At 38.0% G+C, this 26,752-nt stretch overlaps 1 protein-coding gene across 9 annotated transcripts in view; it reads left to right on the plus strand.

Moving 5' to 3' along the window:
• Positions 1–15,695, plus strand: part of LOC124217956 (titin homolog) — a 17,916-nt gene extending 2,221 nt beyond the window's left edge. For 2 of the 9 annotated variants that reach the window (XM_069133534.1, XM_069133547.1), the window contains 18 exons: positions 33–599; positions 690–770; positions 1,361–1,490; positions 1,806–2,675; positions 2,760–3,032; positions 3,517–3,893; positions 3,990–4,175; positions 4,667–7,725; positions 7,865–9,521; positions 9,608–9,764; positions 9,821–10,042; positions 10,222–10,464; positions 10,661–10,999; positions 11,084–11,276; positions 11,482–11,785; positions 11,861–12,317; positions 12,531–13,023; positions 13,161–15,695. In XM_069133534.1, the coding sequence (XP_068989635.1) occupies positions 33–599; positions 690–770; positions 1,361–1,490; positions 1,806–2,675; positions 2,760–3,032; positions 3,517–3,893; positions 3,990–4,175; positions 4,667–7,725; positions 7,865–9,521; positions 9,608–9,764; positions 9,821–10,042; positions 10,222–10,464; positions 10,661–10,999; positions 11,084–11,276; positions 11,482–11,785; positions 11,861–12,317; positions 12,531–13,023; positions 13,161–13,457 (9,905 nt within the window). In that variant the 3' untranslated portion in view covers positions 13,458–15,695. The remainder of the gene's footprint in view (positions 1–32; positions 600–689; positions 771–1,360; positions 1,491–1,805; positions 2,676–2,759; positions 3,033–3,516; positions 3,894–3,989; positions 4,176–4,666; positions 7,726–7,864; positions 9,522–9,607; positions 9,765–9,820; positions 10,043–10,221; positions 10,465–10,660; positions 11,000–11,083; positions 11,277–11,481; positions 11,786–11,860; positions 12,318–12,530; positions 13,024–13,160) is intronic. The other 7 variants (XM_069133539.1, XM_069133537.1, XM_069133543.1 and 4 more) reach the window with 7 other exon arrangements.
• Positions 15,696–26,752: the final 11,057 nt, after the last annotated feature.

The raw sequence follows: 26,752 nt of genomic DNA on the forward strand, positions 1-26,752 counted from the left end.
ATCTTGATAAAGTACTGATTTTTCTGTGGCAGAGTCCGACTTTTTGGGACGAAGTGACAATGCTTATTCCCCTGACGATCCAACCCCAGATGAAACTGTCTCCTCTGAACCTGACAGTAACCAGCTAGTTCAAAGTACACCGGTGATTGACGTCTCAGACATTCCGACACCACAGACGCCGGAGAAACTTGAAAAAATTGAAAATACAGAAAAAACTGACAAACCAGTAGCAAGAAACACTGTAGAGGTTGTTCAATCTACTAGTGTTGTGGAGGGTCCTAAAATGATAAAGCCTGTTTTGGGTAAAGCTCAAGCTAAAAAACGTCTTATGGCATTTGCAAATAAATTTGGTGTCCTTCCCAAAGTTCAACCTGTCAAGCCCAAGGCAAGGATAGAAACTACTGTGGGAAAATCTGAGACTATTTCGAAGCAACAGAGTTCAGATGGTTCGAGGGCAAGGACAGAGAAAGGCAAAGGCAAAGGTAAAGATAAGGCAAAATCTTTACTTGATGAAGTGAATGATGCTAAATTGAAAATTGAATCAGCCCTTGAAGCACAACAGCAGCACAGCAGTAGCGGAAAGTCCAAAAAACATCACGGTATGGTTTTGCATCATTATAATGCAGTAAGAATGTAACAGGTCACTCCAACATTTTTTTCTTCACATTATATGCTTTGTAATCTTTTAGAGGACAGAGTTCCAGCAATCGAGGAAATTGTCAGAGAAGAGTCAATGACTAAGGGTTTACAAGAGTATAATAACCTTACAAGTAAATGTCCATACTTTCACTTTTTAAATTAGTAGTAGTAGTAGTAATAATAATAACAATAAAAACAATAATAATCACTGTCAGTCCCTTTTGGATATATCCTCATAAGCTCATAGCTTGTGTGGGATAAGAAAGGGATGGGTTAGTGATAATCATTATGCATGAGCAAGCATTTCAAAATGTTCTATAGAAACACCTGCATTTACCCAGGAAAAGAAATTTGCAAGGAAATTCTAGAAAACCTTATCCAGGTGTAACCGGACCGAGTTCAAATCTCAGCCTGTCAATTTGGCATCCCAACGACATGACCTCTCTTATAATTATTTTGAGTTTTGGCTCAGGTTCTCTTTGGCACGCTGGGGATTTGAACTCAAGTCCTTCCGTTCTGTAGTCCCACAGGCTATGCGTGATGCTACTATGCTCGGTTTTTAAATTAGACATAAACTTTTTGTCAATGAACACAGAAGTAGTGAGAAGATTGATTTTTGTATCTGAACAGTTAATTTTTCCTTTGTTACTTTCTTAATGTGATTTAGTTAAATGTTTTTATATTAGTGAAATCATTTATAGCATTGGTCTTATTTTTATAGTGAACACTGAAAGAGAGTCGAGTGGGCGTGGCAGTAGTGGTGGAAAAGGAAGGTGGAAAAAATCACGTCACAATAATTCGGACGAAGAAAATGATCACGGTTTAACTCCGCTCAGGAAATTTTCAGAGAGGTAATTATAGAAGTACGAAGTAAAAAGTAAAAAATATGCAACATTATTGAAGTTATTATCATTTACCAGCTGGAAACTGAATTATTCACATATTTAACAGCATCAAAGTTACTTGGATAGCGTTAATTTTCACGTGTTTTAGTGTGTTATTTCATGATATACCATTACGTCGGGAGATTATTTTTGTGTTGATTAATAATATTTGACTTCCCTCTAAGTGCAACTTTAATCTTTCCCGAATATATACTTTGCTTGTATTATTGATTTTAAATCCTCAAAGTAAATTTATCTTCCAATTTTGATTTTGTCGTTAAGAAGGAGGCGTCACAGCAGAGAGCGTGATAAGGATTATAAATCAAAGGATGATAAAGGTATAAAGGATCAGTTAACTCATAAGATTTCCCAGGATAAGGATTCTCGCAAAAGAGAAAAAGAGAAGAGTAGCAGGGAAAGTAGAAAAGAAAGAAAATCAAAGGAGAGAGATCGCAAGAATTTCTGTAATTCTCCAGCAGTTCGTTCATCCAAAGAAATTGAAAAAGACAGGGAAAAGGAAAAAGCAAAGGTGAAGGAAAAGGAAAGAGAAAAGGACCGGGAAAGGGAGAAGGAAAGAGAAAAGGAGAAGGAGAAGGAGAAGGAGAAGGAGAAGGAGAAGGAGAAGGAGAAGGAGAAGGAGAAGGAGAAGGAGAAGGAGAAGGAGAAGGAGAAGGAGAAGGAGAAGGAGAAGGAGAAGGAGAAGGAGAAGGAGAAGGAGAGGGAGCGGGAGCGAGAGAGGGAGAGGGAGAGAGAGAGAGAGAGGGAAAGAGAAAGAGATAGGGAGAAAGAAAGAGAAAAAGAGAGAGAAAGAGAAAGGGTGATAGAGAAGGAAAGAGAAATCGAACTGGAAAAGGAAAGGGAAAAGGAAAAAGAAAAGGAAAGAGAAAAGGAAAGAGAAAAGGAAAAAGAAAAGGAAAGGGAGAAGGAACGAGAAAAGGAGAGGGAGAAGGAAAGAGAAAAGGAAAGGGAAAGAGAAAGAGAAAGAGAAAGAGAAAGAGAAAAGGCACGAGAACAGGAGAGAGAAAAGGAAAGAGAAAAGGAAAAAGAAAAAGAATTTGCAAGATCTAAAAATTGGATGGAGTTGAAAAAATCTTGGCTTTCTCTGGAAGAAATAGTTAATCGACGAAAGGAAGATCGATTAATAAAGAACAGGTAACTCCCGCATTATGTATAAATTTAGTAATTTTTTTAAATGACTTTTTATTCAGGTAGCGATACAGAAATAATTACTTTCAGAACAGCACAAGATTACGCACAGCATTTCGATCAGATGTTGATGATAGGTGAATATAATTTAAAGCGTTATCCTATCATAATTGAAGGACAGGAAGGACCGCGAGAATTTCCTCCAGAGTCCGTCCGATTAACTAAACGAGGACGAGGACCTCCAGTACTATTCTCTGAAAATCCTCGAGTATCGTTGCTACTAAATCGTCAACAGCTTTTCCAAGCCGTTTCCTCTGATCGGCGAGACAAGATGCGACAGATATGTGAAGCAAACCATATCCAGTTAGTATATTTTTTTCCAACTGACAAGTGTTCTTTTATAATATGAGTATTTCTAATGAGGTTTCATTAATAACCTTGATTCTTATAGTATTTCCACTGAGGAAGTTTCGTATTTTAACATTATACACTTTGTAAACATGTTTCTATTGTTCATACTTCTTGTAGTAGTCCAACTCTATCTGTCAGAGACTAGAGATAAAAAGGTTCGTGGTTACTTGATAAAATTTGAGTATAATACTCGAAAATCTAGAGCCCCTAAAAAGGTCACGAATCAAAAGGAATCGAATGCCTGTAAACGTCTCATTAAATATCTTTGTGTTCTTTAGTATAAATAGGTAGGCCTTGAGAAAACAATGTTACATAAAATGTGTAACTTCTTTTTTTTCTCTTGTACTTCAATTCGGTTAGGCAACCTTATATCCTTCATATTAGTTGAACAGAGAAGTCCTTATTCTAAAATTATTATCTTTTAACTGTCTATTAGTGTTAATTTGACTGAAGTGGATGAAGTGGATCAATCCCGATATTGGTACAAGAGAATGGAAAATGTAAACTTGTTAGAAAAAGTTGTATTGCCAGAAGAAGATGATGCTCCAGGCTCTAAGTGGGAAAGTGACATTACAGTTGTGTCCCTCGAAGAAAAGAGAAATGTTTTTGACGTAGTTACAGAAGAGGCTGTAGGGAAGAATGTCATACTTCAACGGGATGTCAGAGATATTGATGAAGTAAAAAAACTTGCAGACCCAAATGTGAAAGAAGGTATTTTTGTCACTAAATTATCTGAAGAACCTCCTGCGCAGTCCTATAGCCGCTTGCGTAGATTGCCGATTGACAATAAGCTACCTTCTTTTCAGAGTCCGCGTGAGTAGTGGTAATAGCAACTTGTTGCCCTGGCCATGCATTAAGGCAATAGAGATATTTTTATCGCTATGTTTTTTCTCAATATTCTTTTTCCAGGTGATGTATATGTACATCTTGAATCAACTAAACCTGTTTCTGTCACACGGAAGGATGATCGAGAGTCGTCACCTTCTGATAATGCAGGGGACCAGAAACTTGTCTCGGAATACGAACAGTTCATAAAAATGGTCAGCAATGATGTTCCTGTGTCAGCCACTAACTCTGATAAAATAACTTCAAATGGTAAACTACTTTATTTCAGTTTATTATGTGTAGTTCGTCACTCCTTTTACCCCTATAAGTATAAGTTTCACACATCTTTCTCATACTGAGCGTGCACTGCACGTATTAATATAATACATCTGAGGCGTCAAGTTGAAACTGGGAAAAGAATAAAATAGAGAGTGAAAATTATACTCAGAATTTAGCCAGCTTACGATTTGCGTACAACAATCATTACCTCATCTTTGAAACATTATTCTTATATAATATAAGTTCTGTTCTCCTCTGTAGATATGACGGTATCCTTTCTCATAGAAATAAACCTTTGCATATCCCTTTCGTTTATTATTATCTAACGAATTTCATCGGGATGTTACATAGAGAATTTGTAACAATGTATAGATTAAAAATTAGTCACCCGGTAAAATTACTTGAGTCTTGTGCGTTTGTTACATAACTACTGTTCGATTGATTGGTAAAGGCTATAGTTCCGATGTTCCTTCTGATTTTAGATTCGGTTCACTCTTCGTCATCATACAGTAAACCTGATTTGAAACAATCTACGAACAGTAATACCAGGGGTTCATCAAAGATGGGTAAAATGAATGAGGATATCCCACTGAATGATACACCCAATGACATAGATGTCAGCGATGTAGAAAGTGCCAATAAATCTGACAGATCTCTGGAATCGACTTTAGTAGCTGAAACTGAATCGAAGAAGTCTAAGAACGTAACGGCGACAGAAATTGGATCGGATAAAGATACAGATGTTGCAAGCAGTAGCAAAGAAGACTCCGACGCGTCTCAATCAGTTCCTAGTGATTGGGAAAATGTTAAGATCAAAGAAGAAAGACTTAGCGATGGAAGTTTGGATAACAAACACTTCAAGAAAAAAAAGAAACGTCGAAAATCAAGTAGTGATTCCTCTTCGTCATCATCATCATCTTCATCTTCTTCATCATCAGATTCTTCAGAATCTGAGGAAGATGACGAAAAGGAGAAAAGAAGAAGAAAGATGAAAAAAAGCAAAAGTCAAAATAAGCGAAAAGTAATTCGAAAGAGATCGAAGAAGAAAGCCAAATCAAGTTCAGACTCTGATAGTAGTGAGGATCAATCAAGTGAATCATCAAGTGAGGAAGAAAGAAGATTGAGAAGCAGACGAAAACGAAAGTTGAAAAAAAAGGGAAAAAAAGTAATTGTTAAAAAGAAGCGCAAGCGGAGAATAAAAACTGACTCAAGTAGCTCTGATTCGGATAGAAAATTGAAACGAACCAAGAAAAAGGAGGATAAGCAATCCCGAAAAAAACAAAAAGAGAAAAAGAAAATCTTGGAAAACAAAGATGAACTGTTGAAAAAAAAGTCTGTAGATGTGAGAAAGAGTGAGAAAAAGAACACCGGCAATGAGAGAAAAGAATCAGCAAAAGATAGTAGAGGAGTTAAAGAAGAAAAGGTTGATTTCAAAAAAGGTGATGTGCCATTCCATGAAACAGACTTGACTGAGAAGATGTCTGTCCATCGGAAAAAACGTGTCCGAGAATGTAGCCACGATGATAATTTAATTGTAGCAGAAGAGGCAAACAAGTTGGATAGTGAAGAAATCCTATCCGCACCGAAACGGGATCCAAAAAAAAGAGCTGGTGAAAAAGAAAAGAAAAACGATAGAACTCATGATAAATTTTTACAGGAATGGGAAAAAGAAAGTATGCGAATGACCCAACAGATTATGCACGGAGAAGAAATTTCAGTGCATGATCTTGATAAAAAAAAAGGACGGAGCATGAATGAAAACACTATCGGAGAACCGTTCAATATTCAACAAGATGATAAGTTGAAAGAACAGGTAAAAGAAGCTAAACTTTTGGAAGAATGGGAAAAAGAAAGTGTTCGAATGACGCAGCAAATAATGCAGGAAGAACCAGTATTCAAAGAAACTACAAATAAAACAAGAAAAAGCAAGAAAAGTAGTAGCGAGTGGGAAGAAGACGACGATTTTGCTTCAACCGACAATTCAAGCATTCCACCGATATCAGTACTAGATCAATTGAATAAACGAAAAGAACGCCTAACCGATGAATGGGAGGTCGACAGCTTGGAAGAGAACCGAGAAGTAAATGAGAAAAAGAAAGCTAAGCTGGAGAGAAAAATCGAGAAAGATATAAAATATGATGAAAAGACAGATACCTATATAGCTATTGAAAGAGAAATTGGCAAGGATCATAAGAAGAAACAAAACAGATTGCCAGCCCTCAGAATATGGGAAGATGAGGAAGAAGAAGGAGAAAAGGAGGCAATGATGCTGATTAAAGAAAAATTTAAACACACAAAAAAAGGTGAACCAAAAAGCAAATGGGACTTCGATGACTTGGGTGAAAACGTCGAAACTGGAGGAGAATGGAGAAATGCGGAAAAATTAGAAGATAATCAGAAACTCGCAAGAAATTGGGAAATTGAAAGATGTGACCGTACTGACTGGATGAATAAAGAAGACAATCTGGAAGATATAAAAAATAAGAAACGTAGAAGCGACATGCAAGATAATAGACGGTTTAAAGAATATTATCAAGACAATCGTAATACTACTGACCAAACTAAAGCTGAACTCAGTGGAAAAGTATCACCCAATGACTGGATAATTATGGAGGCTGAAGATGTATCAAGCAGTAAGTCTTATTCCAATACAACTGGTGGCCTGACTCCTAGAATAAAATTACACGAAGGTTTTAACATTGATGAAAAATCTGAGAAGATGAAATTCCTTCAACACAGCAGTAGGAAGGAATGGGAAGACAATGATAAGACTAGCGATTGGGAGGAGGCAGAAGAGATTACCAGTAAAAAAATTACTACTTCTGATATTGCTACGGACCCTATTAGTGGCTGGAGCAAATCTGTTGATAAAAGTACACTGGATGAGGGTGGGAGTTCAAAGATCACTGATTCAAGTCAACAAATCAAAACTAATGTTTATGAACCAAAGAAGGATAAAAAAAGCCGATGGGATGTTGAAAATTCGATCAATTACAATGAACCAAATGAACACCTAGAACTCCAAAAGAGTGATTCGGATAAACTACTATTGATAAAATGGGAGGAGGAACATAATGATTGGATCAAAAGTACAATGCCAGCTCAAGATCAATTTACCACTAAGTCGGCATCACGCGATAATGATTTTGTACATTCTACTTTGGTAGAAAATGATACAGCTTCAAAATTAGTAACCGAAGATAAAACGAAAAAACGATATAAGGAATCTAATGAATTATGTGAATCGTATGACATGATAACTTCTAAAAAGATTGATTACACAAAACATTCTTCAGAAAGCCATAAGTTTTCTGAAAAAATTTGGAGCAATGAAAATGAGAAAAAAACCCACAATTCTCTGAGTTCCTTAATACAATTGAATTTCAAACATACTCGATCTGCTTCATCTGATCAGGATTCTGACAGTTCAGACGTTACTTCGGAAGAGACTAACTCTGTGGATGCAAACTCATCCAAGTATAATAAGAACAATTTGGAATTGTATAGTCCAAGCTCGCCAGCTCTTTCACACAGGTCTGAAGTAAGTTCAAAGAAGCAGCAATGCTTTGCATTTTATTATTGACTTACTTTTGTAAACCAAACACCGTAAAATTTTTGATTTTGAAATATTTTGAAACCTATTTGAATGTCTTACTCAAAATTTTTCCTTTTATTTGCAGGATATGGATATTTCAAGTGGAAGTAATGAAAATCAGCAAAAGGATGACGTATTGATATCAAATATTCCATTACCGTCGGATGAATTTCCAGTTATGTTTGGATGTCAAGTTGCTAGTATCCCAATGCCTGTTTCTCCCCCATCTCAAATTTCTAGTGTCCGCACTAACAGTGGTTCCGAGCGCAAGATTAGTGTCACCGTTTTGAAAGAATCAGAGAAACCTACCCAAAATTTACAAATTGAAATCAAGACCAATGAGAATACTAATTCACCGAAAGCTGGATACAACTACACTGGCATTAGCCTAATGCCCACTGATGAGAAGTCAAAATGGGAGTCTGAAGATAGTAATTTGAAGAAACTGAGCTCTGAACATTCTGACAAATCGTCTGTCTCAAGTACTAGCGCAGAAATCAGTGTCGAAAAAGACACTAACAAAAAGAGTGTAGACATATTTGCTGATTTTGAATCAAGCAGTGACTCTAATGAAAAATCTGAGTCAGAAAATGATTTGATAAGTAATAATGTAGAACTTGATCAGAAGGAAGATCAACTCACATCTCCTTTAAAATTAATTCCAAAACAAATTTTGATTCAACGTAACTCTGAATTCAGAAGCAAATCAATTCTGGAGGCACAAAAAGCAGACATAACTCAAGGTACTATTTCATTTAAAATTCAGAAAAAAGTTCTGCAAACAAATGTTTTGCCCAGCGATGAGAATGAAGACACATTAGATGAAGTTGAAAGACAGTATAAGTCAGAGAATCAATATGTTGATAACAGGGCGGATATCATGCAAAAACTTGTAGTTGACGATTTAGCGGGAGTCGAACCGGTAAAGTTAAATCCTATGAAACCTAAGATAGAAAAGGATGCATTAGTCAGGATAGAGGAAAAAAGAATGGCACCTTGTAAACAGTTCATGGAAACGTCAAGTCCCATGGTTGATAGAAGCATGTCAAAGTTCCAAGAATCAGAAAGAACGGATAGTGACAAGTACAACGATTTTTTTATTGATAAACGAGATGTTGAGAAGCCTATTAGACGTTCGTTCTCTAGATCCCGATCTTGGTCTCGGTCATCACATTCACGATCGCGATCGCGATCGCGATCAAGATCACAAACGAGAACACGATCACGATCACGTTCTCGAGATCGCAGAAAGAAGAGTCCTGAAAGAAGAGAGAGAGATAGGTGGGGTAGAGAAGATCGAAGACGAACTAGAGGAATCGAAACAAGAGAAAGGGATAAATCAAGAAAAAGGGAACGGCTTGACACTCCGACTCACGAAAGTAGAATTAGAAGTAACATCAAATATTCTGACAGAGGAGAGAGTCGTAGACGAAGTAGCCCAAGCAAAGGTAGACTTGGTGACAGACGAAACCGTTCGAAAAGTCCTATTATAAGTAAACGTACGGCTGACCGGAGCAGAAGTCGTAGTCCAATGAGTAGACGAGATCGTGACAGGAGTCCAAAGAGACGAGTGGATGGAGATAAAAAGATGACTAAATCGAATGACAGATCGGATGGAAAGGATGACAAAGATTTCTTCAAAGGCGACGAAGTTTTTTCGGCTCAATTAAAAATTTCTGAGGATAGAAGGGAGAGAATCATCAAAAGTCCAATTAGATATCCAGTTTTAAGTCCTGGGGATGGTGAGTATAATCAACACACTGATTTGATCCATTTCTTGAACGGAAGCAATTACATACACGTCATAACGTTCAATTTATTGTTTTAGATAACAGTAGGAAATACGGAAGTGCAGAACGTAAGATGGATAAGGAAAGGGATCGAGGGAGGTACAGGGACAGTATCGAAAGAGATAGAGAGAGATCTTATGACCCTATGGAAATACTCAGAGAAAAGGGCTTTGAAATGGAACGACAACGTAAGAGGTAAGAGTTGCTCAGAAATATGTGACTTTTTAATGATATGAACGTATATCTTATAGTTTCAAATTCTTCAGATTAAATGCAGAAACTGAAGATAGAAAGCATAACTGGAAATATGAGGTTGATGATGATAGAGATAAAGATACTTCTAGACGTTTGTTTCCAAATGAGTTTGACCTTGATTTTGAAGAGGATCGTTTGGGTAGAGCTGGTGATAGCTTGGATAGAGAGATAGTGGAAGGATCTATTAAATCACTCTCATCGGCTAGAGCAAGACACAGGTAGCCCCACGGACAGTCAATGTCTGTCAATTAATTCAGAATCGTACAATCGTTTTTATACTCCTTCATATTGACAGCAGTAAAAAGAAATAATTGCGTAATACGAACTATTATTTAAAAATACTCTTGCTATACGAATGTCAAACTTTTTACAACACTACTATTAAACTATGTTTTAGTGAATACAACAGGGAACCAAGCGTAGAATCACGATTGAAACGGAGCAGGGAAAAAGGTAGGGATAGAGAATCTCCAAATTGTGAAGTACGTGAAGGTAGATCTTATTCAAGATCGAGATCTCCACCTCGACTAGCGCACACTAGGACATCAGTAGACCGATATAAGACTTCGCGTAGGAGTAGGTCAAGGTCTCGGACTCCAGAGAGAAATATGAGGTCTGCAACACGGCTACATAGATCAAGGTTGGTCAATTTCTTTATTATTTAATTTGGACATGACTTGAGTATTGATTACAATTTATTCAATTGTGTATTGATTACAACAATCATTAACTCTATTATAAATCTATAAAAGTTTATGGTTTTGTAAATGTTGGAAACAAAGTGTTGTCTATGATGGATTAACGAATATTTTTATTGGTTCACAATATTTCTTCAGATCTGCATCCCTTGTAAGAGACAAAGATGATTCATCGTTACAAGAAAGTTGTACTGCTGGTAGACGGATAGAAACCATTGTACAATCAGTATCTACTGTAACAGGGATTACAGGAGTTATTCCTGACTCTACGATATCTGATTCAGAGCTTCTGCCAAGCAATGAATGTGTGAACCATGACAGCTCATTGCGATATGCAAATAATCCCAATACCAGTACAAATGAATACTATTATTACTCGGAAGGAAATTTAACGTATCCTCCCCGCATAGAAGAGTCCTCTCATCAACCAGCTGCCATTGGAATAAGTTCTCCTAAGCGTCTTTCTCTTGATGACAGGTGAATGGTTCTGCCTTTGATCATGTCCATTTTTCATTATTGTTCAATTAACTGACACTAGGACTTGGTCTACGAATTTTTTAGGTTGGAATTAGAACTGGGAATCAAAAAGAAGCAACAACAACAGATTCCGCTCACTGTACAGGATAGTCAACATGTCGGTTATCATCCTGCAGCCTTTTCTACTAATATTGCAACTTATCCATCTATGCCTCCTACCCCGATACCACCACTGCAACAACAATCTTATCAACAGCAACAACCGAAGGTGCTTCAGGTATGGCATATTTCATATATGTTAAATGTGATAATCTGCTGGAAGAGATTCCACTTTAACTTGGTGTAGAAACACTTAGATACAATCTAGGAATTGAACTAGTTATTTCCCCGCATAATATAGTAAAATCAAAGTACACGCTTCTAATCGACAGAATTATCATTTAATTTCTCCTTCAATTGGAACACTCTTCAATTTTGTTTAGGTTGGTAACGTTCTGCAAGTTATACCATCGGAATTTACCGGTATTACTACTCCGCAACGAGAGTTATCTGCTATTGGGGTAAACAATTCTAGTCACGTGGTACGTGTAGGTAATGTTCTTCAAGTTGTTCCAACAACTCTTGATTGGGCTGCTGGACCTTCTTCGGATACAATAAGCTCTGCATATCATCGCCCTTGTCAGTCTACTACTCCTATTGGAGTTCCACCTCCATCGCCTGCAATAACTCTATTTCCTGCTAGCATCACTTCGCCTATTCCCTTATCTAGGCCAGCAGTAATTCCACGTAAGTTTGACTTGTGCTTACAGATTCCGAGAAAATTTCATATAGTTCACTTTTGCTTTGCTATATCTCTTGCAGCAGTGGTTCAACCGATTTACAATTATGAAGCGATCTTGGAGGAGCGTAAAAAAGGGCGGGAGGAGCGGAAGAAACTTAGGGAAGAACGTAGGAAGGAGAAAGAAGTGATGAGAATTGAGAGAAGAAAACGGCGTGCAGAACGTCTTGTGAAAAAAAATCTCACCCTCCGTCAGCAGGAAGGGGCTACTTTTCAGCTGCTACATGCGCCATCCCCGCCTACTCTGACCTTTACTGGAGGAGAAGATGAAGAAGATGAGGAATTAGTTTCTAGAGATAATTCATTACCTATCTGTGACGGTGATCAGTTTCAACAAATCCAACAATCGGAAGAACAAATTAACGAAACTGTCGAAGGATTAACCGAGGAGGCCGTGAAAGAAGCAAAGGATGGCAAAACCGACTGGCTGCCTCTTTTACCACCACCAGCGAAAGGCATTTTAATATCTCCTGGTTTTGGGTGAGTATCTTGTTTTCTTACTTTCGAACGTTGTGATTAGGTATTACGTATTTTGACTCTTTATCAACTGTTTACGACTTTCTGTTTACGAAAACTTTAATACCAGTAAGTGCTTGCATTTTTTCAATACATTATTAATTGACTCGTACTCCTTGATTAAGTTATAAACATGTTGGAATGCCAAGTATAATTTGTCTATTACAATTGTTTCAGAAGAGAGTCTATGTCAAACGGGAATCCGGGATATCTGTTTGATGTAGATGAGGACGATAATGACCAGGTGCCAGATGAGGAACGAGAACAATTAGATACTGGTACCGATACTGAATTTGCGTTTACGGAAGAACAAGTAGAGAGACAGCTCCAAGCAATAATGGAAGAATCAAAAACCAAAGATGCATCCATTGCGGGACGATCGCGCGAGGAAGAGAAAGATGTTGAAGTTCGGAAAAGGAGGATTTTTAGAAGGAGGAGTAGAAAGTCTGTACAGTTTGCCGATGGGGTGAGGCCAGGAGAAGGAACCAGTCCTAGCGGCGGTGAGGGCGATATGCCGTCTCCACCACCGCCGATATCCGTATTGCCTTTGCGGAACAGCAATATTATAAACCATAACGCTCTGCGAGCGGCCGAGAAGAAGATAAAGGTTAAAAGATCGAAGAAAAAACATCAGAAGGTCAAACCACCCAAAACGAAGAAGAAGGTCAAGGTAAATATATAGTTTAAAAAGGCCAACGTATTTAAACTACAATTAATTCAGAGAAAATGGTGAAAATTATGTGCTTTGCGCTAGATGTAGTGGAATCCTCTTTACACCTACATGAAAAAGAATTTCGATGATTACAGGTAAAAATTATAAAATTGAAAAAATCTCGGGTGACTGTTCCTTCTCCACTGATAATTGAGGATTTGGACGAGCTGGACGAACGATCGCCGCCTCCTCCTCCGCCGGGATCTCCACCACCGCCGCATCTTTGGCCGTCTTATCTTGCGGCTTACAATGGAGCGGTGAATTTGAATCCCATAAATACCGAACCTTTGCCTCCTCCTGCAACTCTAGCTTCACCACCGCCAACCCCACTTCCTCTTTTGATTCCTCCACCTCCTTTAAACTATACAATTCAACCCTGCAACAAGACTTAGAAATAATTTATTGCGTTCCTTCGTAAAATTTACTTTTGCTTCTATCCCACATTAATAACTTTTATAAACCATCCTTAGTTTCGGCTGATGAAAGATTGTCAAAGTTGATCCCAATTGATGAACTTTTGGCAAAGTATGTAGTTTAGTGAAGAGTGATATATTATATAGTAATGTATGGATAATTAAGTTTAACTTATAGTTGTTAGGATCGTATATTTCGTGTATTACGAATGTTATGATAACTGATAGTAAATTCATATTAAAATTTAAAACATAATTATGAATATCTCCACCTAATTAACGGCTTTAATTACAAGTTAAAAAGCATCACCTTTTATTTAACTCACTTTAATTGATCTTCAATTCATTCGATGCAGTCATAACTGTACTTACGAATCAATCGAGAATCGATACCCTAACTGCAACGGAAATTTGACACTCTACGTATCTTCACTATACTACAACTACGCTACGAATGTAGAATATTTCTTGATTTGAATCTACGAGTATCAATCATTACGCTTACAATGATTAAAATTATTGTAAAGCAATATTGATCGCGTTGTTCCGATGGAAGTTGAAATTTTTGTTACTTGATATCAGTAAAAAAAGTTCGTACTCGACTTTCACAAGAGGTGGGTCTTATAAGCACGTCTATAAAATAGTTTTTGAAATGACATCTTGGAATATAATGTCGATTTACATTCAGGGTTGACTTCTGTTTATGTAAACGTATATATATAGGTATATATATATTTTTTGTATCAAACTTCGGAGGAATTACAATTAGGTCGTGGGCTTCACCATCTATAAGATGGGAATAAGGATTTGCAATATAATATTAAAGTAGAATTTATTACTATTCGAACTATAAGAGGTTCCAGGAGTCGGCAAATTTCCTTCCCTATTTCGCTATCGAAAAACGTGCACATTCTTACCGGCACTGCGGTTAAAGAATACACGCATTAAGGATCACAGCGTTCTCAACTGTATCCACTGGGTGCTGATGAGTAGAATTTTCTTGGTTCATCGTTCATTCTGTTGGTCAAAAACCGGGAAAATTCCACTGAATATCCACTGAGTGCAACCAGTTACCAACGCTACTAATTCCATTGTAATATAAAATAATATGTGTCAAATAGGCGTGTTACGCCAATAACTTGAATGCTCTTAGAAATGATACTTATTTAATAGGTATATTCATTGTATAAAAAAAAGGGGAAAAAATCCAAAAATGGAATTTCCTCTCTTTTATTAAAGCATTTTACTTCAAAATCATCATACCTGCATTAAATCTCTGATCTCTTCAAACTTATCGTTCATGTCCTAAGTGTTGACTCACAGACCATCCATATATGTATTGCATACATTTTTGGTATCATATATCAATGGTTCTTTACCGATGTAACGTCAATGCATCATACTACCTACTTTAAATAAAGGGTTTCAATTCTAACGGTACTTTGATATAATCGGTAGAATGGTTTGTTCAAAAGATAAGAGATATATGGTAATCAGTTATAGTTGTATTATATTGTATATTAAGAAGCTGTATGAGAAAACAAGTTTTTAAAAGAATTACTTCTAGTTGATTTAAAATCAGATAATATCGATTCTTAGTTTTCAATTGCAATTAGTATATTTTACCGTTTTGATGCAATCACGAGTTGATTATCTAGGGTACATGTCTGTGCAATCGGAAAAAATCATAATATTCTCTATTAGATTTCTCCAATCAATAATGTCGTATTGAAAGAATTTATGCAATTTGTGAATCCTTACTTTAAACTAGTCAACTCGTAAATTAACGCTAAACTCTGTGTCACTGTTCAATCTTGTACGTAATTAATTGACGATTACATCTGTTATACATTATGCTAATGACCTGTCCGAATTGCACCAAGCAGTTCGTATAAGGACTCAAGTCGCCTAAAGTGAAAGTCACGTGACAAAACCTTTGCATATACGTATATTACGTATCGCCTACTGGAAACAATAGATTCTTATTTCGTAATTAGGTGTTAGTTACGCAGGTAAGTGTCACATACACACCCTGCACCGTTATTAAGCATTGTACAACGTTTTGATCGGGAAATTTATGCAGAGTTTTATTTACTGTTCATTACCATTTCAAATATGCTATACTTGATTTTAGTTAAGAAGCATGGATGTGTACGCATGATCGTATTTACAGTTTATTGTAATTTTTGCTGTACATTGCTGGCCAGCTGAAATTAGAATTTACTAGTTTCAGCTAATTATATTTTTGAAGATTATAAAGACAGTCATAGTTTTCACGTCTGCATGTTTGGTACAGGTTTACAGCACAGACGAGCTACTATAAACATCATTTGAATATTACGAAGAGTGAAGTGCGCGGTGTATACAGCACAATCGTAATCGAACATTATCTACATATATCGAATCTCGATGTTCCGGTTCCGGGTTGATGTTAAAATTCGTTTCAACTTCATACAAATTTTGTTAGCGACGGAATTTGTTCGGTGTTTGACAGAAATAATAAGCAACAAAAAAGATTTAAATCTGCTGCGAGTTTTTATCCTAAACTTAAAATTAAAAGGCATGAAAATCGCGATGAAACTATTTGAATAAAAAGTGGTAGAACAATTGAAACGCCTGAATGTAGGCGATGATTCGTGATAAAACAATTGAACGGTTCGAAAATGTGCGATAACGTCCGCGAGTTCAGGGTCGACATTCAGAGTTGTGTTTTCGCCGAGTGTATCTCTAGCGTGTACGAGACTTGATTCTATATCGTACTAACGTTACACAGGTATACATATCTGATCGTAAGTGAAAATTAAGTCGGCATTGCGCCGCTCCGCGTAATCGAGTAACGAACACGTATCGGGCATAGTTTGCTGCGGCGAGAAAGGCGCGCGATAGTTTTCTTTTCTTACGAAAAAAAAAAGTGGAACGAGGAACGAGGAAAGAGGCTGCCGATAACTGCAGACACGTTCAGGTTGACAATCGCATCGAAGTGTTATGGTAAGCCAAACGAACAGAGTCGGGATTCCGTTCTCGGTGTATCGAGGCTGTTCGTGGACGGCTTCCTTCGCCCGAGCCGCGGCACAAGCTAAACCCTGTGACTCGGACTCTACTGAACTCGACATGCCGATGGCGGCAGCAGTCAGTGAGCACTTGTTGCTGGGGCACTCGGCAGCACACCGGGAATCTACGAGCGTAAGACGAGATTTTTTACAACTCGTGTATCTCGTTCAAAAACAAGGAACGTTGTAAGAAATACTTTGGAATTCGCGCTTCGTGATAGAGACTGTGTATACAGCTCGTTATGCTGGATTTACACCAGAGAGAAATTATTTTCCTTCGAAACTCACCGGACATCGAACGTTTTCAAAAAATTTTACCCGTCTGAAGTTGGTCACTGGTGAAGTAAAATCGATACAATCTCGTCGTTTTTTTTTTTTCTCTCTGCACCGACCCGTCTGTATCTGCAGTAAAGTATTGTGATCGATCGCGAGTGATGATATTATACGTTATAATATCAGTAAATGAACGAACCATCCGACAATTGCTGATACAACAATACATACACACGATTCGCTTGTTTTCTGTCGGCGAATAAACAATCGAACTCCGCTCGGTTTCTGATACGGAACAAGACTCGTGTCTATAAGCTATAAATGCGCGGTTTAAAAAATGTTTATCAACTTGAAAAAACGCTGTACGTGATGCCGAGTTTAAATTTCCATCATTCAAATGCTGTAAACTCTTGTAAGCGTAAGCACGTGTCATGATATTTGCTTGACCGAAATATCCTAACGGTGTTCTAGGACGCGTTCAAAGAACAGTCTACAAAGTATTTTTCTTTCCGTTTATCGGTGTTCTTCGATGTTAGGTGTGCGATTGTGTTTGTGCGTGCGTGTAGTGTTGACATACTGTATAATTGCGGGTACGTAGTTTTTTATTTGAAAATCGGTGTGAAAGTGTATACAGTGATATAAAAGTATAAAGCTATAAGATATAATTATCGAGTGCAGAGATTACAGCGTCAATTGTTTAATTCGTTGCTGCTTCGTCGTTATCTAGTGTTTTTTTTATCTCTCGTCTTTTTCATAAAAAATTTAAAAAAAAGCCTGATTCGATTTTCACTTGAACCTGAATTATACACACGTGGTCCGCGAAGTGCTGCGCTGTCATGCGGCTCGAATAAACACACAACAACCCGAACATGACTAAGGCTAATTACTGAGCGAGGGATAAAGGAGACAATTGAAGTGAATCATCATCGTACCTGGCCAAAGAAAATACCCGGTAAGTCGTTCTACTCTATTTCAGAAACCGAACCTTACCCTTTACGACCACGGTCTTATTTGTGTTTCGCACCGTTAAAAACCGCGGTGTTGATTTAGGGACCACTTGTTGTCATAAATCGAACGATTTACACCGATGATGTTTAACTTAAGGCTAATCTGTGTGGACCTTTATTGACAATTTGAATTTTCTAACAGCGCATATTCCATTAGGGCTAATTGAACTTTCGCTACGAAATAGCCTGTAATTCAATATTACCGTAAACAGGATGTACAAGCCAGCTGTTTCTTATTTCTACTTTTCAGATAACTATAGAGTTTTTATTGCGGCGGAACACGATTCGCGTATATTATATTTCTGTGTAATTTTTATCCTGAAAGTCGTACCGAAGGCTGATGTCGTTTGGCTAGAATGACGTAGGGAACTGGTTGAAAATACTGAGATGTTATTTTTTCTTTATCTATCCTCTGTACAAGCTGCCTGCGATAGAATCGCATATGGATTATAACACGTCGGCGATATAATTTTACAGCGGTTCACAGAGAGCGAATATCTAGTTAGCACCTTCATATGGGAAACCTGACGCCAACCTAGAGTTCTTGATTTCCAATTCAACGCAGCCTCTATACCCCTGAGCGCACACACGATTATACACCGCTTGAGGGAAATTATTTATTTCCTCCAGAAATGCATTGACTTTTAATAACCGCGTGTAGCCAAGTCGAGACGACTTTTTATCGCGATCTTGAACCTTGATATTAAACACCGAAAGACGAGAAGCTTCCTGTTTAAAACCAGATTAGAAGACTGATAGGATGGGCGCGGCGTGTCTGTGTAAATTATTGTAACGTTGACGAGCGGTTCGCAAATTGTAAAAATTTCTCTGCCTCTTCGTCACGAATTGGAATAATTATACGTTGTTACATGATAGGTATACGTATAGGTATATACATTATATGTACCTATAATACGTGTATGAAAGCGTGCGGAGATACTTTATTGCCGGGTATGAAAACTGAGATTTGAGGACAAACGCTATCCTATGCGGGGAACCGAACAACACACCGTTCACTTTCTGATCGTAGGGACTTAATTCCCTCTCTTATTATACGTTCACCTCTCACAATATTGTCGGTAAGTTGCTGCTGCAGCCTCGGGTTAGGAGCGAAATGATCGTGCTTTCTTCTCTCCGACTCGAAGAACATGCCGTAGTGTAATAATCTGTGCGATTAAGTTTAGAATCCACAAATATGTACCTACACGGAGAATTTGTCATAGATGCTGGAGAAGCACAGCTTGCTAGTTCGGTGAGAGAAACTAAATCGCGATACCTAAACGCGAAAGAATTTCTCGAGTGCCCGTTCGTTATGCACACGGTAGATTTATGCACCGATTGCAGAGTCTTGAATTGAATAGTCATCGTTTCTCTCAGATCCCGATAACCAACGAAGCGCAGGATATGCTTTCCTAGGTAAAATAATTAACTTGCATACGGAAATTGAGACACAGGTGGAGGCCGATCCGTTTTCAATTAATTACTTGACCGCTGTGCACCGCGATTATAGAAACACTGACATTTACTCTAATTCCTTTTTTCAAATCTAATCATGGATTAGCTGTACAATATTTTTTTCATTTTTCATCTTATATACATACCTAATTGAACTTTGTTTTCTTATATCGATTAAATCCCTGCAGCTGTTCGTTAAGTTGAGGGATATTCAACGAGTTTTATTTTTCGAAAATCGCGAGTTCAATTCCAGTGTTAATTATTGCAATATAGTTAAATAGATTCATCTTTTACTTTAATTCCCCTCGTTTTGCGAAGCAAGGGTCGTTATTGCTTTGCCCCAATTATAAACGCTTCTCTGCACCGATTGTGCACACAAATTGTTCATGTACATAACTTGTCCAGAATTTTGCACAGGGCTTATCATTGCCCGTACATAATCGACGTTGCTAATTGCCGTAGATTGATTGAAAATGGCGGAAGTATCGATATAACCGGTTACTCGGTTACGGGCTTGTAAAATAACCGTCCTGCACACATATGGAGGTAAGAGTCAAGAGCGCGACGAGTGAGTAAGAGGTGGAGGTGGAGGAGGAGGAGGACTGGTCGAATATTTCTATTAATCGATTATCCAAGTATGTAAAACGTGAAAGGTGTTGCTGCTGCATCGTTTTGGGTTATATACATATAATGTATAATCTAATCAGGATATCGACAGACCGGAAATATCGGGAACAGTCCAGGAAAAGTCAGGGAATTATGATGGTCCATATGGAAAAATGTATTTGTTTTATAAATCGTTATCGAACCGTCATCCGCGCATCGCAAATTTATCTAATTTCGCTTTCGAAAACGGCATCGTGCAGTTCTTACCCCCTGCCTCCCTCCATCGCCAATTTCTGTGGATTTTTTGCGCGTAAAAGCCGCCCAACATCACCTAAGTTTTGTGGAAAAATGTGAGGTAATTCTGAATTTTTTTACGCTAAAAGTCAGGGAACTTTATTTCAGCAAAATTGTCGCCACTCTGTCTACTGATACGTATCACGTACGTATTGATCGACCGCGTTCTGTAGGTAATAACAGTTTTCGAATCGAATAATTTTGCACAGGTGCAGAGTAGGTATGCCATAATACGAACAATGGTAGAGACCGCGTTTTAAAAGGGCCTTGGCATTTCTAACGAATTAGGTATGTATGTTGCGTATGATTACTTGCCTGCATAGATATTGTACGAGACTTCGCTAATTAGACGACTCTTGTATCCCCCGTATAATACGCACGATACGATCTTGCCGGTACAATGAATTATAAACGATAGGATTTTAGACGACGGCTATTTATCTCTATAAAAACTCCGTTGACAAGCCCTTTCGATTCAATAATTAATCAAACGTATGCATACGTGCATTTACAAGTATACTTACGATCAATTCGCTGCGATGTCTCGCAAGTCCGATGTCCGCGCGTTGAATATGCGCAACGCTTGTCCGTAGTGAAAGTAGGTGTAGCCTCGTTGACAAGAAATTAGGTACGCATAGACACTTAGGTACAATGGTAAAATTATACGCCGAGAAAATAAAGAACCACAGCCGTAATTTAAGCTGCGTTCAGGGAAATAAATTAATTGAAGCAAACAATTAATTGAAAAAACAAACAACAATAACGGACGGTCGTGAATGTTAAACCTCCTTGTGAACGTGAGAAACTTTTCAAACTATTTTATATTTAAAGATCCTTCGGATATTCGATGTTTTGGTTAATTTTACATCGATGATTTTGAAATTTAATGACTTTTAGCGAATTCCCTTTCATTTTCTTACAAGCAATTGTACGTCGTCTAATCAACACGTTACTGCATTCATACCTACGTGCGAATATAATATTCGCTCGCCGAGTTTTCTGTACATGTTCTTGTTATACTCTTGAGGCACATACGTGTTATACGTTTAACAAGAATAGATTGGGCATGTTTCTTTAATAGTCGCAGAGAGTGACTCCAGACGATTGAGATAAATTTTTATAGACCATCTTTCCTCGTCTATTTTGAGCCATTGTGTTATACTTGCACTTGCACGGAAAACAGATTTTTGTACTATATATCCTTCGTGCTGCACGTCTGAATAGTAGTGTAACAATTTTGATGATCACGACGGATTTAGAAAATTATTGTATTTAGGTACTGTGCATAATTGCACATACTGTGCACACAGCGAAAACACGAGAAAAAATTAACAATCGGTTAAAAAATTTACACCCCTTCAAATGATGAACTCCGCGAGTGTCATTTCACCCTATTACAATATAACCGATTGTGATTCGTTATTTATAACATAGTTTTCCTAAAATGTTAAGCGAAATTATCCAACATATTCAAATATATATATATGTATATGCGTATAAAGAAATTTAAGAATTAGAATTTAAAATGCATTCCAACGCTTTTGCGTAGGCTAATTTTCGAATGTTTCCATTTTTGTTTTCGAGACGTCTATAATTTTCCACACGGTATGAAAAATAAACGGTTCCGTTCACGGTTTATGTTCGTTATATCTAAAGATGCAGGTAAACCTATCCTGTATAAATATTGCATGGTATATTCATGCACTCGGCTCGTCGCCGCATCGCGGACTGATTTCGAGGAGGGGGACACCCCGTAGTCTATCATCATCATCATCATCATCATCATCATCATCATCATCATCATTATTATTATTACTGTTGTTGTTGTTGTCATTATTGTTATTATTGTGACGAGGACGACGACGTGTGTATCTTTTCCCTCCTTTTTCTCTTATCACAACAATCAAGTTGGGGTCGGGGTTCGGTGTTCGGGGTTGGCAGCGCGTAGTAACGTTAGGGTGAGGCCTGCCGGCCGCACCTGCGCAAGAACTTCACCCCCGCCAGTGAAATTTCGTAGTCACCCTATCCCGCAGAGCCGTCGCGACCCGACAGCCGCCCTGCCGCCTGCGGCTCTCCGACTCTGAAACTCTTCGTTCTTCGTCGTTGAGTCAGTAGGTCTGACGTCTACCGGCCAACTGGCAGTCGGTCGGTCGGTCGGTCGGCTCTTCTCTCTTCCGTCGTACACACGGTGTATTAGTATTTACAACGGTCGGGAGGGAATTTTTCACCCCGATTATAAGTATAACTGGAGTTGTACACGTCTAACGCAGGTGGTAGGGAGGCAGAGACCTTACGTCCGTTGGTTCGAAATTTGTATATTTAAAACGTCGGGAAAAAAGGCGTTATCCTTTTATCACCTGCGACGGCGATATTAAAAAATCGAAAAAAGAAAAAAAAAAAAAAAAAAAAAATTAGCAGAAAAGATTAAAAAAAACTTGAGATTACGTAAAACCAAAAGTAAAAAAATTAAATCACCAAAGCGCGGCGCCGCGTATTTATCGTACCGAAAGCCGCAGCGACGCCGGTTCTACAATAAAAGTATAAACTTGAACAAGCCGACGTTTCTAATTTCAACAACTGGAAAAGAGAACCATTCTTGTGGAACCATTGGAACCGTCGTATAACGGAAGCAGAAGAGCACAAGAGCCGAATCATCCGGCTGTACAACCTCCGCCGACAACAACGATCCTGTTTTAAGTTAGTGCGCCGCGTGCAGCCGACCGCGTTACTTCGTAAACGCGCGGGCCTACGCTTGTAACATTTTACCTTCGTACATACCCTGCACCTTAATTCGCATCTCTTCTGCTTCCTATAATCTCTTTCTCTCTCTCTCTTTCTATCCCTGCTTCTTTGTCTTTATATCACACTGCAAATTCGGGATTCATTCTTTGTTTTTTTCACACTTTCATCCTCGATCGAAACATATATTTACACACCTTTTCGCTGGGAATTATTTTTTATTTTACTCTCACGCACGATACGACGTAGGTGTATGCTTTGAACTATTCGTTTTATGTTTCACCTAGTTTATTGTATATACTTTTACCTGCTTAGCTTTTCGAGATCGCCGATCGACGTGAGCTGCGTTTTATTTTTTCTTCTACACCGCTTTTTACTATGGATACAAATTGTGGCCTAGTATCGTCAGTCGCTTTTTTGCAATCGTCGAGTCAACCTTTGTTTCCGAACAGACTTTTAATTACATACGTATGTATCCGTCAATTGTTGAATGATTGATAAGCCGTGTTTTATCTTCCACTTTCCTGCGTGTGCGCACGGTTGTCTTTCTGATAACAATGTTTAAAATAAAAGCGGTGGAGATGAGAAAGAAAACAATGCAAACAAAAAACAACAGTAGTGATAAAACCAATTATTCACCGTTTTTTCGTTAGTTTTTGACAAAATATTAACATCGTATTCGAATTTTCGTGCGGTACGTGCAAGGTGTTCAAGGCGTTGGATCGTCGAAAGTGCGGTACAAATAATTGGTGAATCAGCGCGAAAAATTTAAACCGAATCTTTCACAATAAAAAAAAAAAAAAAAAAAAACAATGAAAATTAACAATAAAAACAATGATAATAATAATAACAACAATAGTCATCGACAAACTATTGGCAATAGAACTAATAATTGCACAAAAATGGGGGCAACTTCCGTGAAAAATGGTGTTTGAACCATAGAAATAAAAAAATGCAAATAAAAAGAGACTGAAAAAGAAAGAAACAATATAATAAAAGTGTTTCCGGCGGGTCTTGGCACTGGAAGAATTCACAGATGTGTATTATGTAATCGTGGATCTTGCAATGCCATCACTTGCTGAAAACCGACTCTACGCAATAGAAGCTTACGCTAAATGTAGTTAGTTTGGTTACTCGCGAAGTTTCGTCGACAAATTATACCAGATATTAAAAACAATCATATTTTATGATCCGTATATAGCTGATGCAGCGAATACGACAATTTTTAAGTTAAATGTGACAATTATAATGATACAATGACGTCTTATGTTTTAGCATGCGATCGACAATGTTGTCAATGAAATTTTAATGAAAAAATAAAAGATGGAGTTTGAGAAAAAACGAAAAAAACCAAAAAATAATTATAAATTGTAAGGAAAAGAATCTGCTCTACCAAACACTCCCGCCGATCATCGACGCACAATCTTTGGGAAAAATAAAATGCCCGCACATTGTTCTTGAAAAAGGCAAATATCCATTTTTTTATCCGTACGCGTGTACCTGTTATAATAAACCTATACATGTATTTCACTAACAAAAATTCACAAAAAATTATGCCAAATAAAAGCAAGAATTGAGTAAAAGAACTGCATTATACCTACTGATGTTTGCTTTTCACATTGTTGGACTAGAAAAGGAAATACGTTACTATTGGTTATTTCTTCTTTTTTTTTTTTATTTTTACTTTGTACCCTTTGGGTTTACGGGCATACACGATGCCCGTATATCTATACGTATAATTGCTTATAATATAAGTACGTATTACGCATGCGTGCTTATACCTACACGTCACGTTAAAAATGAAAAATATTAATAATCCAACGACTTTATCACGTACGTGTTAGTTGGCTACTTACTCGAGCGATTAGTCGAGCATAGACGTATTATACATATAATATATGGATGCGCATACCGCGTGCTCGGGATTATTATATTAGGTATAAATTCCGTAAACTTTTTAATGAGTCTATTACGCCACGACTGCATTAAGGAATAAAACGCATCACTCCCTGACGGGTGTGGGTTACCTACCTATGCATACACGTGATACTTGTACACGAAGCGAAACTTTCCCTCCCTCATCCTTTCTCTCTTCTCAATCAGAATTGCAGGTTGTCATTTATCAGCGTCGGAAATAACTCAGGTGATTGCATTTATTCGCCTACCTGCGCCAGTTTCGTACACCGAAGAACTAGAGACGCAAACAACGCCTTGAAAGCCCGAAAGCGCGAGGCGCGAAATAATTCCTGCTTCAGTTTACAACGTGTCGTTTCTACCGCACGTAGCCGTCCATGAGTTATTCCGCATACGTTTAAGATATCGCCACTGACAGGTGCGTAACGTTTACCCATTTCTTGTACCATCGCTGGGAGAAGGTTGTCGTGTGTCACGATACAACGCGTAACATGTGGGCGCCCGTATGCAATTTTCCTTACACCAATACACAGGTATGCAGGTAATCCTAACGTATTACTCACGCATACACGTATCTTTGCGTGTAATCATCGTGCGTCGAGGGCTATTGCAGTTCAGGGTTTAATGTATGTACCTAATTAGAAAACTTTTTTGGAACATCTCACAATCCGTAGATAACACGGAATGTGCAGTGCACGGATTTTCCTAACGAGCATTTTCCCCTTCGTATTTTTCTTCCCATATTTTTCACCTCAATTTCTCGTATTCCGATTCGACGACGAATGTAACATACCTCACCGTTAATGCGAGTTCTTCATTGTCGTGTAATATGCTTATCGCAATGACACTTGTACAATATATGTTTAGATAATATACGTATGCCTTGACACCGGTATACATCCAATTTTTAGACCCTGTTTGCGCACAGGACTATAATAATATGTGTATATATGTATACAGCCTTATTACGTATCTCTTATGAACGCGCATACCTGTGCTACGATATATATACATATATACACACATATCTATAGATTGAATAATAATACAGGAGGCAATGTTTGCAGTATCTATCGACCCCGTTGCCATGCCAGCACCCACGTGTACACACAGGCTAACAGTCAATCTAGATACTTTATACCTGTATACCTACTTGTATACCTAGACGCCTGTATAACTATGGCACATACATAGGTAGCTGTTTTTACCAGCATGCGGTGGCTTCGAGCATCTTTTTTTCTCAAATTTCATTAATTTCTCCTTCTCGTAAGAGAGGATCGTTTCCAATTTCCGAAGCAATTTTACGTTCGAATTGGACAAATTTTCATACCAGAAGGATCGAATTGGCTAAACTCCGATTATCGTGCCATGTACGCTCTTCTTGCAAGATAATTTCTATCGCGATATCAAGGTGGAAATGTAATGCGGTCGTTCTATAAAAAACGTTGACTAGAAAAAAAAAAAATGAATCGAGGAAACAGAAAAGGTTTTTCACCGCTCTTTCTGTGACGCATTCAATTCGCTCGTCGAATAAGCTAATGGGCTGATAAAGTATCGCCTCGGTATTTCTGAGTCTCAAATATTTTCCGTGCCTTACATCTTCGATCATAGCGTAGATACGCATTCATCAGATCATAATTGCTGCACATCTGCTCCGATAGCTGCAAGATATAAACACTAATTAACCACATTTCCCCGCGCATACCTGTAATTTCTCTTAAAAATGAATTATTCATCTACGCAGGTTATTCGAGATCGGCAAAGTCGATCGTTCCGTGCAGTATATACCGGAATTTATGCCTGCCGGACGGTCCAAAAGTTGGAAAAATTTTATAGAATAATCGAAACTACAAGGAGAACGGGATCGTATCCGATCGGTATAATCTTGAATGTTGAATTCTCTGCATTATACGCGCGCGGCGTGCACGGAGATCCG

Source organism: Neodiprion pinetum, chromosome 1 (assembly GCF_021155775.2).
Source record: "Neodiprion pinetum isolate iyNeoPine1 chromosome 1, iyNeoPine1.2, whole genome shotgun sequence".
NCBI lineage: Eukaryota > Metazoa > Arthropoda > Insecta > Hymenoptera > Diprionidae > Neodiprion > Neodiprion pinetum.